The sequence below is a fragment of the Cupressus sempervirens genome, chromosome 10 (genome assembly GCF_028749045.1).
Source record: "Cupressus sempervirens isolate cs-2001-9-10 chromosome 10, ASM2874904v1, whole genome shotgun sequence".
In the NCBI taxonomy this organism is placed as follows: domain Eukaryota; kingdom Viridiplantae; phylum Streptophyta; class Pinopsida; order Cupressales; family Cupressaceae; genus Cupressus; species Cupressus sempervirens.
Window position 1 is genome coordinate 467,383,009 of NC_143127.1, and position 20,417 is coordinate 467,403,425.

A 20,417-nucleotide genomic window follows, 5' to 3' on the forward strand; every position below is an offset into this window, starting at 1 on the left:
ATTGTAAGGAAAACATCCATATGACTCTGTATGTTGTATTTCTAAAATTTGTAATTCCATACTTTTAGAGATAATAATAAGCCAACTTTTTGTTCTTATCACTTGTTGTTATTTCTCTGTATTTGTGTTATTAAGGGGAGTACCCTTTGTCAAGTGTTTCCTCACTTAATACAGTACATTCACTCCTTTACATCAAGATCAACATCTTATCTCTTTGGTTCATTTCCAAGTGACACAAGATCAATGCTACAATATTCCAATCAGTGCATGACAAACTTTAAAATATAAATTTCAAATTTCACACCTCTTTCTACTATTTGTTATAATTGAACTCACATGAATTTCACGTGACATGTTTCTATATCAAGATATTTAAAGACATTCAACGTGTAAATTTATTCATAAGATCATACTTTATAATTAACAAGAAAATTAATAAAAACTTGTTTAAAAGATGACACGAAATTTTTTGTGTAGTTACCAATTCAACAAACTTTTCAAAGAATATAGACACCATATTGATATATTTAGAAATCATAAATACAAAAGACAAACTCATCTTCTCCAATATGACCCATATCAATTCCACATAGCATACCAAATTCACAACCAAATAATTGAAATCAAACACCACCAAAAATCAACCTTTTTTTCCCAACTTCAAATGCTAAGTCAAGACACTTTTCATTGGTAGAAATCTCAACCCTTGTTTCCGCTGGAAGTTTGAGAGAGGGAAAGAACATAAAAAACACTCAAAGGTAGGAAGGAGGCGATGGATCATGAAACCACACAAACCAATTATTTTAAATTTTCTTCAAAATTGGAAGTTTGAGAAAGGGAAAGAATATTAAAAAAACTCAAAGGTAGGAAGAAGGTGATAGATCATAGAACCACACAAACCAATTTTATTAAAAAAAACACTCAAAAGTAGAAAGGGGGCGATGGATCATGGAACCACACAAACCAATTTTAAAAATTTTTCCTCAACATTTTCTTGCACCAATTTTTGTCGTCAAAACAAAAAGAAAGAAGAGCAAACGAAATAGAAAAAGGCCATGGTAGGAAAAACCAAAAGAATCCGACCCCCGAAAAACTGTTAAAAATCAAAAGGATTTTCTGAGGCTCTACCAAATGATTCTCTTCACGGCAATAATACTTTTCAAAGTATGAAAGTACTTACTTGCGTAAAGAAATCGCCGAAGGAAAAACAAAACTTTAAAAACAAGAAATACGGCTGAGAATTTATGACTTTCGGACGGCTCCTTCTCTGCTAGAAAACTAGGCCTTCAGAGTTGAATGATTTGCTGCATATAAATCATACTTTAGTTCGAATCAATATTCTTAAAAATGGGATTTTTATTTTTCCAGTCTGGAAATCTTTTTTAAAAACAATGTCTTGGAAGAAGAATCTAAGACAAATCTTCAGATAGGCGATTTTTCAATCAAATTCGATAAAAGCATCATTTATTTATATGTTTTTCCTTTTTTATTACTTGTTTTACTAATTTTAACCAAATGGAGTACTGCACAATGACCATAAAATTCATTTTTTGCAATCCTCTGACCACCTCGAACATTCCTCGGCGCAAATTGAGACTGCCCATGAATTTTTCGCCCTCCTGTCCTTGGCACTCATACGGGTATTTGCTACTGCAAATTGTGTAGGGTTTTCCGAGTTCTTGACGGTAGGTCTCTGATCTCTGATAAGGAAGGAAATCATGGCAGACCTGGAAGCAGGGTTTGCGAAATTGCAGGGGGAGGATTTTGAGTATTATATGCAGACGTATTCCATAACTCTGGGACGGAACAGCAAGAAATCGTCCGTTGATGTGGATTTGGCTAGCCTCGGGGGCGGAATGAATATTTCTCGTCAGCACGCGAGAATTTTCTATGATTTCGATCGGCGAAGATTTGCGCTCGAAGTTTTAGGGAAAAATGGGTGTATTGTAGAAGGAGTGCTTTACTTGCCCGGGCATCCTCCTGTGAAGTTGGATTCGCAGGATCAGTTGCAAATGGGGGACAAGAAGTTTTATTTTCTGTTGCCATGCCGAAATCTTCTTAAGCCTCCACCGATGTTTCCTGGCGGGACTTTTGCGTCGCACGGTGCTACGGCTGCGGCTAAGAAGAGGCCCGGAAGGCCTAAAGGAGCTGGTGATGACGATGGGAACAATCACAAGAAGGGTCGGAAGGGTCAGGGGGGTAATATTAACAATAATAATGTGGAAATGGGGCGGCCGATGTCTTCTAATGTTTGGCCATCATCGCACCACGATATTGTTACTTACAATGCTATGCCCGGTGGAGCGACTGGTAGGCAAGGATTTGGAGCGTATCAGCTCGGTGAGTGTTTCTTCCTTGTTTCTCCCATTCTCAATTCCTTTCCCTCTTCCGTTTTTCGTTTAAAGGTCTGTTTACTGGATGTGAAATAGTGGTGTGGTGTACTTTCATTTTGGACCAGATCTAGAATTCTTTTCACGTTAATGACGATGATGAGGAGTATCAGGGCCTATTTTAGGTTTTCATTTTTCTGGCTTTCGGTACATGTTATTTGAATTTCCGTGGAGCTTCGTTCAAAATCTATGCAGTCTGTTTATCAAAATTTAATTTCGATGTACATAAGTTCTGCGTTGAAAGAGATCGAGCCAAAAATTCAATTAATGATAATGATGATTGTGTGAGCCTGTCTATAGTGTCTTTTTCCCTGGATTTATAATATCATTTCCTTCGAGCTTAGGTTAATTTTCCAGAGTCTATTTACTGATGGCAATTCTTTATTGTTTCCCTCCAGTCTCTTGTCATTTTACATTATTGCAATTGACGCTTGTTATCACCATGTTTCTAATGAAATAGGGGTTGCAATCAGTTTCCCTATGCTTTTTGATCTTCAGGAGTTAAATGAGTTTGTAAGTAACCACAATTGCACGGCCCCTTAATATTTGATTTAGGAGAGGCGACCATGTGACTCATTAGGTGTTTGTATTGAAAAGCTTGGAATGCTTTTGCCCTTGCAATTTGTGGTTATTTTTTTCCGAACCTGGGTAAATGCCAGGAGAACTGTGTCTACGTAACAGGACAGGATATTGCAAGAACATTCAGCACAACAATGGGCACTTCAAACCATCAAAAGATCTGGAATACATCCTAGCTAAATTGAAAATGTCACTTTACATTTACAGATGTATGGACTATTAAAACATTAGAATATGAATCCCAATGATCACGAAAATTCAGCACAGCCCAGGCAACCATAACAGCTTGTACATCAGTCAGTTAAGTTTAACAAAAAATCCCAGGAGAGGATAAAGCCAGGAAAGGAAATCAGAAGCTATGTATGTCAATATTTCGATGGCATTTGTAATTCGACCCTGGTGAAAATGGGACGGAAATTTTAATAAATATAACCTTTAATATTTTATCCTCATGGCTGACCTGCATTATATAAGGAAATATTATTAAATATTTTATCCTGGAGACCAACTCACTTCGATGATTATTTTAAATTCTTGCTGGGCCGACATTGTCTCACCAATACCTAAACATGATGCAAAGGGATTCACTGTGTGGACACTAATTCGAATGCGCATCTTCTTGGAGGCCCATTTGAGAAGTCATTTGTTAGTAGGACTCAAACTCTATTCACCAGTTCTGTCAATTCACATTCTATAGTGGGGCATCATTTCACTAGTTTGAGTTCATTGTTGTGGGCTGGAGGTCAACATATCCTGACCACTCTTGAAGAGGCCCATTCAACCTGAACATAGCCTACATTCCAGTTGTGCAGTGAGCTACTAGAACACCAGTCAAAGCATATGGGATTGCACACCTGTCTCTCCATTAGTGCAAGGATACTGCAGGCAGGATGCTGGGCCACTTACAAGGTGCAATAATCTGCAAATTGAATTTTACACCTAGCTCGGCAAATAACTGTATGGAAATTTAAACTCTTCAGTATTAATTTGTATATCAGTTTCCTCGAGGTGAAGGGGTAGTCTCCCAAACAATTCTGAATTTCCATGTAGTCATTCCTTAATTTAATGCATATATATATATATATATATGGCAGTTCTATGATCTAAATTTATATTTCCTTAAGAGTCACTGAGTATTAGTATAACTGTTATGTTTAGCTTTAAAGTTAGATTTTTAAGTTTGAGTTTGGTATCTTTCAGCGTTCTAACGATATCATTTAAATTTTACAACATTTGGTTGGATTGGGTGCCTGAAATAATTACAGGCATAATACGTAGTCATGAAATCATCAAACCTGATCCAATCCTTTGTGTATATGCTCTTCATGTTGATGGCTTGAATAATATTATACCAATGGTGCTAAACTAGAGTGGGCAAGTTTGAGGTAATGTTTAATCATATAAAATTAATTGATAAGTAGGCGATATTATATAAATTAAATTTATTATGCACTTCAAGGGAAGCGACCAGAATAATACAGGGCAGTGACAAAACCCAATAACTAATATAAGTTCAATTTTGATAGAATTGATTATTTATTTGTTGATGAAGACGTTCATGGTACAATAATTCCTAGGGAGATAAGATATTCAGCTATATATCATTTTTAGGAATCAGCGATTAAACTTACCACAGAATAATGTGGGAAATGTTTACACTAAATGGAAGCATGCATTCAACAGAAACAATTTGTCAAATCCTCAATAATATTGTTGTGAGTTCTGCAAATTTCTTGTTTTTATTTTTTTCTGATTTAATGCAACAGCCTAGGCAGCAGAAATAGTTGTCCCCAGTCTCATGGGATGATGTGATCCTAAGTACTCATAAAAATATATATATCTAGATTCTAAATCAAGTTTGTCTCTTGACAACAAACTTTTGGGATGCAAATTGACAGCACTTCTCGCTTAAGTAGTAAAATACAAATTTTAATAAATTAAAGTGAGGATAGACAATGTAACATGCTTACTGGTGTAAATCAAGTGGCAAAGTGAACATCTTAGGTTTCAAACTTCTATTAGACTAGCACACCTGTATTTAAAAAAAAATCTATTTAAGTATGCTGAGAGATATTATTTCAAAGATATGAACTTATGAAGTAATTAGGGTTATATTTAATGTCTTCAAAATATTGTGTGTGTACGATATAGCAATAATTTTAGATTTTAGATTTGTGAACTAGGGAAACCCTTGATTAGAGGGAAAACCTTGGTGGAGATGATACCCACAAAATGATGTACTAAGATATAAATTCCTTGCAAGAGGATGGACTCTGTTAGGAGCCAATAAAATACATTCAGTACTTATCAATGCTTGTTAGGAGACTTTGAATCCTTGTGAGGAGATTCCAACCTTGTTAGGAGTTGTGTAAGGTAGAAGGACCCATTGTCCAAACAGTTTCAAGGGCAAGACCACCGATCTCATTGTCCAACTGGCCTTTGTATTATTCTCTTCAGAACAATACCAAAAGATCAACTGTCCAATAGTAATTTCTACCAAATATAATCATTGCGCTCATTCACTGTGCCTTTGCTGCACCAAATACTTTTCAAATCTCATTACTAGCTCTGCAAACTCGCATCACACAAATCCTTTAGATCACTTAGTTGCATGTAATTCATACTTACAATTCGCTGGCTTACTTCAATTCATTTCATTACATAATTACAAGGAAAACAACTTTCCTTTATACCAAGTCAAATTAATTTATTGAGTCGGCCTTAAGGCTTTCCCAATTTACAATTACAATAGGACCACATTAAGATAAAACAATACATGTTACATTACATCTTTTCATAATTACATAACATTGTCGACTCACAGCCTTTACAAATCTTTCACACATACAACCTCGGACTTTGCGCGCTCATTGATGTCATCTTCATGATGTTTTACCTTTGTCTAATTTCGCTCAACCAGATTCAATCCTTGTTAGAAGATATAATCCGATTACCAAAAACTACTTCTTAGGAACTTTGTCTGTATATTGTCTTCTGTAAATCTCGAATAACTGTCAATGGTCTTCATCGTTCTGGATGCGCTCTTACCCACAAGATCAAGACACTCTGTAGAACATGTCCTCAACTGTGCTTGATCTCATCTTCACTCCTCGAATTGTACGATCTCAATCTTTGTCTGCTATTCTGTCAATCTTCAATATGTTGACATCAATGACAAGCATTGCAATGAATGCAACATATGATCACACTAACAATCTCCCACATGCTTCAACAATGCGAGGATACTTCCCCATAGGAATATCATCAGCATTCATGCTAATAATCACCTTCTTTAGCATTGATGTCAACATAGATGAAAAACATCTAAGTTCCAAGAATACCGAACATACCACTCTGCTGCAACTGCTCCATTGTTGTGGTCATCTTCTTTTTAAATCCTCTTCAATCAAATTAATCTCTCATAGAAACATCTCTCCCCCAATGATATACTTCCATCAATATTCATCAATCTTTAACTACACTTCTTTTCCAGTAATAGAAACAACTTCTCCCCCTATATCCAAAAGATGTTTCTCATGTACTTTGCCCCCATTGACATCAATGACAAAGGCATCATTATGTCAAGCTGCTGCAAGAATAGCTTCAACAAGCTTGAGTGTCCAAAGACACAGTGGTTCAATACCAATAAGAGTCCTTCATGACTCAACTCAAACACAAATACTCCCCCATAGAGGATGCATCGGCATCCAATCTAGATAACAATAGTGCTTTGTACCACTGGGCTGATGTAATCTTTGCATCATCTACTCTGAAGTAGGTAGGGGCATAACCCAAAGCATACCTCTCAAATACTCAAATGTATCCTTTGGTAAAAGCTTTATAAATGTATTTGCTATTTGCTCGTTTGTACTGACATGCTACAAATTGATATCTTTCTCTACAACCTTCTCTCTCAAAACATGATAATGAATAGATATGTGCTTTGTCTTACAATGTAACACATGATTCTTAGACATAGAGGATACTTCCCTGTAGGAATATCATCAACATTCATGCTAACAATCGCCCCCTTTAGCATTGATGTCAACATAGATGAAAAACATCTAAGTTCCAAGAATACCAAACATACCACTATGCTGCAACTGCTCCATTGTTGTGTTCATCTTCTTTTCAAATCCTCTTCAATCAAATTAATGTCTCATAGAAACATCTCTCCCCCATTGATATACTTCCATCAATATTCATCAATCTTTAACTACACTTCTTTTCCAGTAATAGAAACAACTTCTCCCTTATATCCAGAAGATGTTTTTCATGTACTTTGCCCCTATTGACATCAATGACAAAGGCATCATTATGTCAAGCTGCTGCAAGAATAGCTTCAACAAGCTTGAGTGACCAAAGACACTGCTCAATACCAACAAGAGTCCTTCATGACTCAACTCAAACACAAATACTCCCCCATAGAGGATGCATCAGCATCCAATCCAGATAACAATAGTGCTCTGTACCATTGGGCTGATGCAATCTTTGCATCATCTACTCTGAAGTAGGCAGGGGCATAACCCAAAGCATACCTCTCAAATACTCAAATGTATCCTTTGGTAAAAGCTTTATAAATGTATCTATTATTTGCTCCTTTGTATTAACATGCTACAATCGGATATCATTCTCTACAACCTTCTCTCTCAAAACATGATACTTAATAGCTTCACCACTTGTACTCTTTGTGACATCCATATTGCTTGCCCAATTTGCATCAGTATATGCACATAGAGTAAAGTCATTTGATCACAACCCAAAATTAGGTGTACCCTTCAAATATCTGAAAATTCTTTTTACTACTGCATAATGTGCTTCTTTAGGATCAGCTTGAAATCTTGCAACAATGCCAACTGTATTAGCTATGTCTGGTCTTGTATGTGTTAGATATTGTAGATCTCCAATCATGGATTTGTACTTCTTCTGCTGAACAATAGGTGTCTCATCGTTGCTAGTTATCTTATGACACATTACCATAAGTGTACCAACATGTTTACAACTTTCCAAACCAATTCTTTTCAACAAGTCTTTCAAGTATTTAGTCCATGATAAGAAAATACCTTCACTATTCTGCACAATCCACAAACCCAAGAAATACTTCATCTCGCCAATCGTGCTCATTTCAAACTCCATTTCATTAGCAAATGCTTCACTTGCTCCATCATTTCCTCAAAAGATTATATCATCCACAAATACTTCAATAATCAGCAAAGCATTCTCAATTTCTTTTAAATACAAGCTACCATCTGCAGTACCTTTAGCAAATCCCAATTTTGCCAAATATTTGCCCAACCTCGCATACCAAGCCCTAGGTGCTTGTTTCAAACCATACAACACTTTCTTTAATTTGCAGAGCATATCTCCTCCATTTGTCAAAGGAAATCCTTGAAGCTGCTCAATGTAAACTTCTTCAAGTTCTCCATTCAAAAATGCTGACTTCACATCCATTTGATACACTTTGAATTTCTTGTTAGCCACATAAGCTAAAAACATTCTAACTACTTCCATTCTAGCAACTGGTGCAAATGTTTCCTCAAAATCATTGCCTCTTTGCTGTGAATATCCTTTACATTCTAATACTTGCTTTATTTCTCACAACCTTACCTTGTTCATTCATCTTATTCCTGAAAACCCATTTAGTTCCTATAATGTTCTTATCCTTAGGTCTAGGAACCAATCCCCATGTATCATTCTTCTCAATCTGATCTAATTCCTCTCTCATAGCTTGAATTCAAAAATCATCTTTATGAGCTTCATTTGTACTTTTAGGCTCTACTTGAGAATCAAAAATAGTTCTTATCTTTGTACCTTGTTTCTTGTCATCACACCTTTGTCTTTGCTTCCAATAATCTGATCAGCGGGATGACTCTTTATTAGGTTCTTGTTAAGTGTCACTATTTCAACTCTTACTTCAGCTCTAGGTTCACTCCTTGGTTCTTCTCTCTGTTCCACATTTTGTATATCATTCTGTAGATTTGTGTCAGCTTCATAAAGCAACTGAACATTCTCTTGGTTAGCTTTTTGATTAGTTTCTTCATTAGAATCATAATCAAGTATTCTCTCTTGAATTCCAAACTTCTCATCAACTTTAACATTTGTGCTCTCAACAATAGTCTTAGTTCTTTGATTAGAACATCTGTATGTTTTACTTTTCAATGAATAACCAAGAAACATACCTTTATCGCTTCTTGCATCAAACTTACTAATGTCAACTTTTCTCTTAATGTAACACTTAAAAAAATTCTGAAATATTTAACTGATAGTGCATGTCCAAACAAAAGCTCATAAGGTGTCTTACCAATACCTTGTCTGATCTGTACTCTATTCATTGTATATATGGCTGTATTAACGTCTTCTCTCCAAAATGTCTTTGATACATTATTCTCAAACATCATAGCTGTTGCTGCTTCTGTCATCGATCTGTTTCTCCTCTCCACTACACCATTCAGCTCAGGTGTCTTAGGGGCTGAAAGCTGTCTTTTAATGCCATTTACTTCACAAAAATTGTTAAACTCATTTGAGGTATATTCTCCACCTCTATTAGATCTTAAACACTTAATCTTTAATCCAAATTCATTTTCAACTATGTTCTTAAACACCTTATCAAATGCTTCAGATTTCTCTCTCATAAATGCTACCCACATCATCCTTGTAAAATCGTCAACAAGAATCATAAAGTACCTTTCACCATAGAATGCTCTTGTTTTTGTAGAACTGATCAAATATGTGTGCACTATCTCCAACTTTGCTGATGTTGTGAACTTCTTACTTGGAAAAGAGCTTTCCTTCTGCTTTGCCATAACACATTCCTTGCATACCATGTTAGTAGGCTTCATTGTTTTAGGTTAATCTCTAACAACAAGTGTACTGGTTATTTTTACAATGTTATCAAAATTTATATGACAAAATCTTTTGTGCCATAAACAACTGCTATCAACTTTAGCAACCAAGCATGCCATCTTTGTAGGATTCAACTGAAAAACATTACTTCTTGATCTTGTGCCAGTACCAATCATCTTACCATTCTTATCCTTGATAATACATGTCTTTTCCGTGAATAACAACTGATATCCTTTGTCAACTAACTATCCAACACTTAGAAGATTATGTTTCAGTCCATCAACAAAATAAACATCATCGGTTTTAGTTTTGCCATCAAGAGTAATAGATCCTATTCCCATTATATGACAAGCCGCATTGTTTCCAACTCTAACAATTCCTCCTTCACAACTGTTGAACTCAACAAATTTATTTATATTACTAGTCATATGACGTGAACAACCATTTTCTATGATCCAATCAGATTTCTTCTTTTCATCTTGTGACATTAATGCCTTTTCTTCTCTAACTTCTTCCTTTTTAGGACTTTTATCTTTAATTGCAATAAATCCTTGTTCATCACTATCATTATCACTTTCACTCAAGAATCTTTCCACACTAGTTTCCAGATCTTCATCATTTGCATAAAGACATTATCTAGATCTCCTAGGCTTGAAATTCCTTTTATACTTCTTTACTCTTTTAGGACATTTAGAAGCATAATGACCAAATTCATTACAAGTCCAAAGTTTAAAGATTTTCTTACCTTCAAGTTCTCTTTTCGCAAGTAAGGCAATACCTTCTTTAATCTTTCTGTCTTCTTTAGTTCTTCCTCTGCTGCTGCTAGCATAATCTCCAGTAATGGTTGCACTCCTTGTCAATGTAGGTCTAACACTCAATGCGCTGAATGCTGTTTCAATTCTAGGCCAATCTCCACTCTATCTTAGACTTATCTTTGCTGGTTCCAATCTTCCAAGAAGAGTTTCTCTTGTGAACTTCTCTGTGTAGGGTATGATCTGTTCAATCATCTGCGCTATTTGTTTATATGTAGGTGTTAGTGTTTTCCAGAGCTTCCATACAACTTCATCTTCATCCTTCTTCTCATTACATGCTTTGATTCTTGCAACATTTTTTGAGATCCTACCAAAATAGCTTCTGACAGATTCATCTTCCATCATTTTAGCTTTTTGAAACAAACATATCCAATTTTGTAATCTACCCTTTGTAGCATGTACATCACCTTCTTAAGTAGATTCCAAAGCTTTCCACATTTCATTTGATAATCTAAAAGATTTTACTTGACTGTATTCATTTTCAGGAAGGGTTGACAAGAGTGGTTCTCTGGCAAGCATATTACACATGAACAACTCTTTTTGTCTTTTAGTACAATCTTCAAGCTTGTCTTCTTCAATCACATCTTTCTTTCTCTTAGTAATCAACCAATATCCTGGACCCATGCACAACAAATGTGTCTTCATCTTCTCTTTCCAAGTTTCATAGTTGATTCCATCAAACTTTGGATTATCCTTTCTGAAATGATTCACCATAGATTTCTTCAAGCTGTTAAGCTTTTTCTTCAAGGATTCGATGCTTTGATATCAATTGTTAGAAAGTAAAGTCCACCAAGATAACTAAGGGTGGGGTGAGGGGGGGTTGAATAAGTTATGCAATCACAACAACTTCTGTTATCTTTATTAAATCTGAAAGATGAAATCAGCAAGTGCAATAACCACAAGAAGGTAATCATACACAATAACACCGGATTTGCTAACTAGGGAAACCCTTGATTAGAGGGAAAACCCCGGTGGTGATAATCCCTACAAAATGATTTGCTAAGATATAAATTCCTTGCAAGAGGATGGACTTTGTTAGGAGCCAATGGAATACATTCAGAACATATCGATCTCTATTAGTAGACTTTGAATCCTTGTGAGGATAGTCCTACCCTCTTAGGAGTTGTGGAAGGCAGAAGGACCTGCTGTCCAAACAGATTCAAGGGAAAGACCACCGAACTCAATATCCAACTGTCCTTTGTATAAATCCCTTCAGAACAATACCAAAAGATCAATTGTCCCACTAGCACTCTCTGCCAGATATAATCACTACGCTCATTTACTGTGCCTTTACTGCCTCGAATGTTTTTCTAATCTCAGTACTAGATCCACAAACTCACATCACACAAATCCCTTAGATCGCTTACTCATATGTAATTCGTACTTACAATTCGTGTGCTTACTTCAATTCATATCATTACATAATCACAAGGAAAACAACTTTCCTTTATACCAAGTCCTCAAATTAATTTATTGAGTCGGTCTTGAGGCTTTCCCAATTTACAATTACAATATGACTACATTAAGATAAAACAATACACATTACATTACATCTTTTCATAATTACATAACATTGTCGGCTCACAGTCTTTACAAATCTTTCACATGTGCAACCTCGGACTTTGCACGCTCATTGATGTCATCTTCATGATGTCTTCTACCTCTGTCTAACTGCGCTCAACTAGATTCTATCTTTGCTAGGAGATATAATCCGATTGCTAGAAACTACTTCTCAAGACCTCTGTCTATATACTGTCTTTTGTAAATCTCAAATAACTATCTCCAATCTTCATCTTTCTGCATGTGCTCTTACCCACAACATCAGAACACTCTGTAGGACGTCCTCAACCATGCTTGATCTCATATGCACTCCTCAATCCGTACGATCTCACTCTTTGTTTGCTATTCTGTTAATCTTCAGTATGTTAACACCAATGACAAACATTGCCATAAATGCAACATATGATTGCACTAACAATCTCCCACATGCTTCAGCAATGCTAGGATACTCCCGCATAGGAATATCATCAGCATTCATGCTAACAATTTCTTCCACTCATCCCAACAACATACAATTGTGGTAGGAAAATAATGTCATTTATGAAAATTAAGTCAAAAGTAACCTAAAATTTACTTAATATAAAAATATATTAGTAACACTTTTTCTTCTCAATATATTTAGATTTTGACGATGTTTTGTAAATATTGTTAAAAAGAAACACAACTAGTTTTCAATTGAAACCTATCTATGAGAAAGAGAGAAATAGAGAAAAATTTATGCATGTACTAATGGATTCCAACTGTACATGGTGCTAATAAAATGATGCCAAATTGATGAAGAATCAGCATATTCACGAGAATGCAACCCTAAGGAAATAATTGATTTTGTTATTATTATCTTAAATGTTTATTAAATTTTATCAACAAATATTGAAATTTATAGAGTCTATCATTTCAATTATGAGTCCTGAACTAATACAATATGGTAATGATAGTTTAACACACCTAATTTACTTAAAATGCACTATCTTTGAAACTTGTATATCATATTTCAATGTTCATATTTTTATTTTCACCATCTTCACATTGTCACCATTCCTTTGAAGGTCTCTAATAAATATAATCCCCATGCAATTGCAAGTTTGCTTCCACCATATTCTATAAATTCTGTCTTTAATACAAATCTATGTTACCAAATTCTTCCTTGGCAACCCCAAAGTCTGTTGCAGACCTTTAAAGTCTGCTCAAATTCTGTCAGATGAACCCAGCATGAATTTTGCTATTTATATGGCAAATTTGCAAATCTGCGGCAGGACCCAGGCCTAATTTGGCCAGAATTTTTTTTTTTTGACTTTTTTAAAGTTTATTTGGTCTATTTTAGTTGATCCAGCCCTCCAAGCATAAAATAGACCTCCATAAAGGCCAAAAAGTTGAAATATATGTCATTTGGGCTATAAAACATTAATATATATGGTGGTGTATTTTGTTACTTTACTATTAGCATAGTGTTGTATGAACTTATTTGCTGCTGCATATATACACACACATGCGTGCATATATGTTTTTAAAAACATGCCTTTGTATGGAGGAACCCAAAATTGAATTCGAACCCATCCCCCAAAAATGTGTACAGATTTTGGACCTGAATCTTGAACCCACTTCCAAACTGGCAACTTATATACAAATCATGAATATCTTCCTCACACTCAACAAAATTCTTAATTCCTACCACGTCAAAATACTCAAACACTTGTTATTTTCTTGCACATCTAAACAAAGCAAGGAAGAACACTTACACTTAGAAGATCAGCACCGTTAAACTATTTCAATATGTATGTAAAACTTCTCACATCCACCAAATACACAAGATTATAAATTTCAATATCATTCTCTCCTTTGAAGATGCCTTCAAAATGTTTAGAGCCAAAATATTGGTTTAATCAAACTGTACATGCAAATCATTTAATCCCAGATGAAGAATTACATATTTTTACACAGCAAAGTATTCCATTCAATTATTTCAATATGTATCTCAAATTTCTCACATCCACCAAATATACTAGATCATAAATTACAATATTGTTCTCTCCTTTGAAGATGCCTTTGAAATGTTTAGAGCCAAAATATTGGTCTAATCAAACTGTACATGCAAATCATTTCATGTCAGACAAAGAAACACATGCTTCTACACAGAATGGAATTAATTCCTCTGTTTTCCTCTTAAAAAAAAGCTATACATCTTTGTATATTTTAGGTGAGGAAAATTATTTTCTATTTTGAAGATACCAATACATTGTTTGCAATTTTATAAAATTAATCTAATCAATCTGTACACCCAAATCATTTCAACCCTTGAAATTTTCAATGACAGAAAAACAGATTTGCAACCATACCAAAATACTTGGGATTTCGCATCGATGCATGTATGGTTCTAATTTACCCTTTCTTGCTAATAACAAGATTCGATGAATATCTTCCTCTCATTCACCGAAAATCTTTATAGTATCAGACACCAGGCTATGTCTTTTTTCTTTAATTCTTTCTGGTTTTAAGATTTAAAAAACGGGTCTAATCAACTGACTATGTTTAACCATCAGTGTAAAATTGGAAACGACAGCAAGCATCTCCATTTTATAGACACAGTTTCTTACTACATTAACTTCTTGCATAATTATCATTGTAGATAAGGCTAATTTCCCTTTTCTTAGAAAATATGTACTTTATAATATTTCTTAAGATGCAATGATAACTGCAAATGTATTTTGGTCATCCTCAATCCACTTTCTTTAAGCCATCTGGGCTATTGCCAAGTTCCCAACTCCATAATCTCTGAACAACTCTTCAAGGGACTTCAACTCCTTTCTTGTATTTTGGGAACAAACACAAAACAAATGCATAGAGCAATATATTATTTGAACTTTCTAGCAGGTGGGCAGGGAGACAGGTCTAGGATTATGACTAGATAGATTAATGGTTTTTGTCAATAGTCTATATAGCCTTTTGGGAATGCTGAAGTGAAAGAGGTGCAGGTGTAATCTATATTACAGTGCAGGGAAGGTATAGAATTGTATTGAAGAAATGGTTCATGGAAGAAACGATTAAAAATAAACTAGAAATCTATTTGAATAGAGTAAGTAATTACAGCTGTGCTACTTGTTTGTAATGTCAAGTGCTAGTGACTTATAGAATGCCTGTCAAATTAAATGGGTCGTCTATAAATTGACAAAGGTTTTTACATACATATGTGACTTCAGAACATATCTCAACGTATAACGTCAAGGGCTAGTGACTTATAGAATGGCTGTCAAATGAAATGAGTTATTAATAAATTGATAAAGCTTTTTACATCTGTATGTGACTGTAGAATGCCTCTTGGCCTAATAAATAGTATTTTAAGTACTAGAGTGTTTAACTGTCTCTCAGAGACCACAAGGTGGCTGCCTGATCTTTGTTTTTTGGTTGCTTAGTTTTATATTTATTTGCTTTTAGTGGTCATGTTGGCCTGCAGGTTTCATATGTAGATGGTTTTGTACAAGTTGTAAATGCATTTCTTGTAACCACCAATGAACAAAAGAAAACCTTCTTACCCTAGCTCTGTATCTTCTGTGTGAAATTAGATTTCCACGTGTAAGGGTGTATTAAGCTATGCTTCTGTGCACCACCAACATCAAAGAGAGACACTTAATTTGATGACTGCATTGTTCACAACAAATAAACTGGAATGCCTTTGTGTTGGTTGGTCACGCTGGCTCAGTATAGTTGAAGAGTATTGTCTTAATCATCCAGTATATGCTGCCACAAAGATGAGCATATAGTTGTGCAAAATAAATTATACGGTATACCCAATGCCGAGCTAATTTTGTTTTGCTTTAACTTTCAATGTGCTTACTCTACTGAACTAGTAGGATTTCCTTTCAATGTAATAAAAAGTATAGCATATTTGGTTTCTATGCTAAGTGTGTAATCAAACATTAGAACTTAGAATTGAATTAAAATAAGGAGAATAAGATTGGACAAAAATATATCTGGAGGATTGTAGGGTTGGTTGTGGAAGGCTAAAAAGTTGTCTGGAGGAACTTCTGGACATTTACAGGGCTCTCAGTAAAATGTGCAGAGGGTAGGGACCTCCCTGGATGGCTGTGACCAACAAGGGGCCAGTGAACTTAGCTGGGCTTTGGGGTCCAGCAATGCCACCGGTGTCGTTGGAACATCAGTGTCTAATGTGTTGATAATGTAGTTTCAGGAGATATCTTTCTTTGGTATCTGAGATAGTTGTGTCTGTCTGAGATAGTCATCGTTGATCAGATTGCCGATTCTTCTTTCTTCGTGATGTGTTTATTCATTCTCCGCCGCTGACAATATTGTTTGGTAACATTTAATCAAGTCAGCTGATCATCCTTCATTTACTCTTCTGTGTTTATTCTTTCATATGCTTCTACAGTTAAAGCAATTTATGCAGTCATTGTTTCATATAGCTATATGATGGAGGCATTGCGTGGACAGTCGGTTCAAGATTCTGAAGACACCTTGTGTGACAGCAGTTGTTTCTTTTAACACAACAGACTAACATTGAAGAGTCGGTCTTGTGTAGTAGTTGGGTTCATTTTCTTGCAGCGTATTTGTAGTTTGTCCGAGGTTATGTTTCTGAGGTTATCGCTTTGTGGTGGTGTTCATCTGAGAAATTTTATTTTTAGCTGTCATAGTTGTGGAAAACATATATCACTGGTTCAATATTCTTGTCTTTAGTGTATTTCTTTGTATTCATTATTAAGTGTCTTCAGATTTATAGGAGAAATCATTTTTTCTTCAGTTTGTGTATCGTGTATCAGACTTCTGTTTATCATTACTAAAGTAATCTTTGTGGCTGGGTTTTTTCTCCTCAGGTTGGAGGGTTTTCCCAAGTCAACCTGAGTTCTTTTGTTCTCTAGTTTTATCTTGTGCTGCATATATGATGGGCTTTACTGACCTTTTGGGGATGCTAGTGTCCAATGTCTGTGTGACCCCGAAAGCTGTAATGATCTGCAGATTCTTATAACAAGATCTGAGATTAAGATCAAAGTTTGGTGAGACTCAAAGTTAACCCTGATCTAAAACTGATATTCAGATCAGAGTAATAGTGAATATTAATGCAATTGTAATTCTGGATTAATTGCAAACTGGAGTGTAGAAAATATTGCAAGGAACTCGTATGGTTATGTATGCTTGTAGATCAGACTGTAGATTGCTGTGTGTGCTACAAACTGCATACAAGACCCGTCTTTATATCCTCATTAGAGGGTATGTCCCTTAAGGGACATGACCCTTGACATGCACCTATTAGTTTAATGTCTCTAAGTCGGTGACTTGGAATTGGTAATAATTCTTAACTAAAGTTTAGTTAAATGCCAAACTAACCAATCTCATCTTGATCGCCGGCACCTGTATAGAGATTATAAATAATACAAATGTCATTCAATAGAGAATATAAGACATGAAGAATAAGGCACGACCTGCACCTATAGACTTGTAGGTTATTCAGGTTACTTTCTTAACACTCCCTCCTGACCCGCTAATCCTATAGATAGATATTATATTGAGCAACATCAATACAAATGTCAGGCAAGAATTAATACTCTATATCTGTCTATCTCTTCTTAATACATAGTATCATAAAACACATGATACAAAGCATATTACTAAACCCGTAATATGACAAATCACTGCTACTAGTGATAAGACACATGTTGTGACTAATAGAAACTGGTATTTCTAAATCACAACTAGATTCTGAATTTAAGATCTACTAGAATACAGGATAAAACCGAAGAATTTCTAGGATTCTTTCTTTATCCAATTTGTGACCCATGAACATGTCAATGCCACAAGACAATCTAAAATTCCCCTAGATCTTATAGTAAAATCTACTGTTAGGACATTATCTAAGAGGTCGTCACCTCTCATAATGCCTTTTGCATAAGTATTCATTATTTTAGAGATTGTCACCTCTAAATAATGATTACACATGGTGGAGCCCATAATAGTCAATAGCCTGAGAAAATAAAATTCATCTTTTATTAATAATCAACTAGTACAAAATCAATTACAACTCAACCATACCAAGTCTCTTTCTGAAATGTTCTATCTTTACTCTAGATAGAGGTTTGGTGAGTATATCTGTTGTTTGATCTGCAATACAAATGTATTCCAATTTAACAGAATTCTTGTCTACCATATCTCTTACATAATGGTAAAGAATTTCAATATGCTTGGATCTATCATGGAAAACTGGATTCACTGAGAGCTTGATGGAACTCTAATTATCACAATGAATGATCATAGGATTCATGGCTTGCCCAAATAATCCCACAATTAACTTCTTCAGCCATATTGCTTCTCGAGAAGCCATTGTTGCTGCAATATATTCAGCTTTTGTGGAGCTTTGAGGTATTGAAGATTGCTTTCTGCATATCCATGAAATCATAGCTGATCCTAAACTGAAACATCATCCTGAAGTGCTTTTCCTGTCTTTAACACTTCTACCCCAATCTGAATCAGTGAATCCATGCAAATCTAAAGCAAGTCTCTCATATTTGAGTCCATAATTAAGAGTACCTTGTAGGTATCTCATAATGTGTTTAACAACAACAAGGTGAATCTCCTTAGGTTCACACATACACTGACTTAAGGCATGAACCGCATAGCAAATATCAGGTCTTGTATTTATTAGGTTCACACATAAACTAACTTAAGGCATGAACCGCATAGCAAATATTAGGTCTTGTATTTACTAGGTTCACACATAAACTGACTTAAGGCATGAACTGCATAGAAAATATCAAGTCTTGTATTTACTAGGTACATCAGAGACCCAATTATTTGCCTGTAGAGAGTAGAATCTATTGAAGGTGATTCTGCAATTGCTTCTTTAAGTTTATGCAAATTGGACTCCATTGGAGAAGACATGGACTTGCAGTTCCACATTCCGAATTTCTTCAAGATATTTGAAGTGTACTTCCTTTGATTCAGTATGATACTATCAGCATTCTGTCACACTTCTAATCCTAGGAACTAATGGAGAAGACCCAAGTCTTTCATCTCAAATTCTTTGATAAGATCTTTCTTGCACTGATTTATAAGATGATCATCACCTGTGATTAATAAATCATCAACATACAATATCAATATTACCAGACCATCTTTATCTCTTTTATAATACAAGTTTGGATCGGCTTCATTCTTAGAGAATCCTAAGGCAGTGAGATATTTATCAATCCTTCCATACCAGGCCTTGGGAGCCTATTTAAGCCCATAAAGAGCTCTCTTGAGTTTGCAAACAAAGGCATTTGGATCATGAGTTTCAAATCCTTCTGGTTGCTCTATATAGACTTCTTCTGAAATCTTTCGATTGAGAAATGCTGTCTTTACATCCATCTGATGTACCTTCCATCCCTTCGATGCGGCAGTTGCTAAGACAACTCTAACGGTAGTGTATATAGCGACAGAAGCAAAGGTTTCTTCGTAATCAATTCCTTCTTTCTGAGAAAAACCTTTGGCTACAAATCTGGCTTTATATTTCTCAATACTTCCATCAGCCGCATGCTTTATTTTGAATATTCATTTTGAAGACACAATGGATTTTCCTTTTGGCCTAGGAACTATTTCCCATACATCATTTTTCATAATTGATTGATATTCTTTTGTCATAGCTTCTTTCCAGGCTAGATGTTTAATAGCATCAGAAGGATGGGTTGGCTTTGTTTTGGATAAATCAATCATCTTTGTTGTATAACCAGAGAATCTTTTAGGTCGTTTACTTTCTCTGACCCATCCTGAAGGTGCAGCAAAATTTTGAGCTGCTTCAAGTATTTTTATGGCCCAAAGTGGCCTTTTCTTTGACCTTTCTTCAAAGTTTATTTCATCTTCAACCTCTTATAAGTTCTCCCTCTGAGAGTTAGATTCACTTATTCTTTCAGAATTTGATAAAGGAGAGGGTTCATGGGAATTTATTGCTCTTTTAAATGCAAGATCTTCCTCAAAGATTACATCTCTGCTAAGTTCAATAGTTTTCTATCCAGGTATGAAAATTCTATATGCTTTAGAGGTTTCACTATACCCTACAAAGATACCCTTCCTTCCAGATGGTTCTAATTTGGTTCTCTTTTCTTTATTTGAATGTGATTTAGTTGTCTCTTTAGTGCAAGGACCCTTGTTGCATTATTTATTTCAAATGCATTTCGTAATGCATTCATCATATCGTAGGCAGTTTTGTAAGCATAGGTAAAATATCATTCTTAACTCCATCCAAGATGATCTG

General features: G+C 35.2%; 1 protein-coding gene across 1 annotated transcript in view; it reads left to right on the plus strand.

Annotated features, from left to right (window-relative positions):
- Positions 1–1,040: 1,040 nt before the first annotated feature.
- Positions 1,041–20,417, plus strand: part of LOC149534722 (FHA domain-containing protein FHA2-like) — a 30,127-nt gene continuing 10,750 nt past the window's right edge. Inside the window, exon 1 of the mRNA XM_089804178.1 lies at positions 1,041–2,340. Within this exon, the coding sequence (XP_089660304.1) occupies positions 1,719–2,340 (622 nt within the window). The 5' untranslated portion in view covers positions 1,041–1,718. The remainder of the gene's footprint in view (positions 2,341–20,417) is intronic.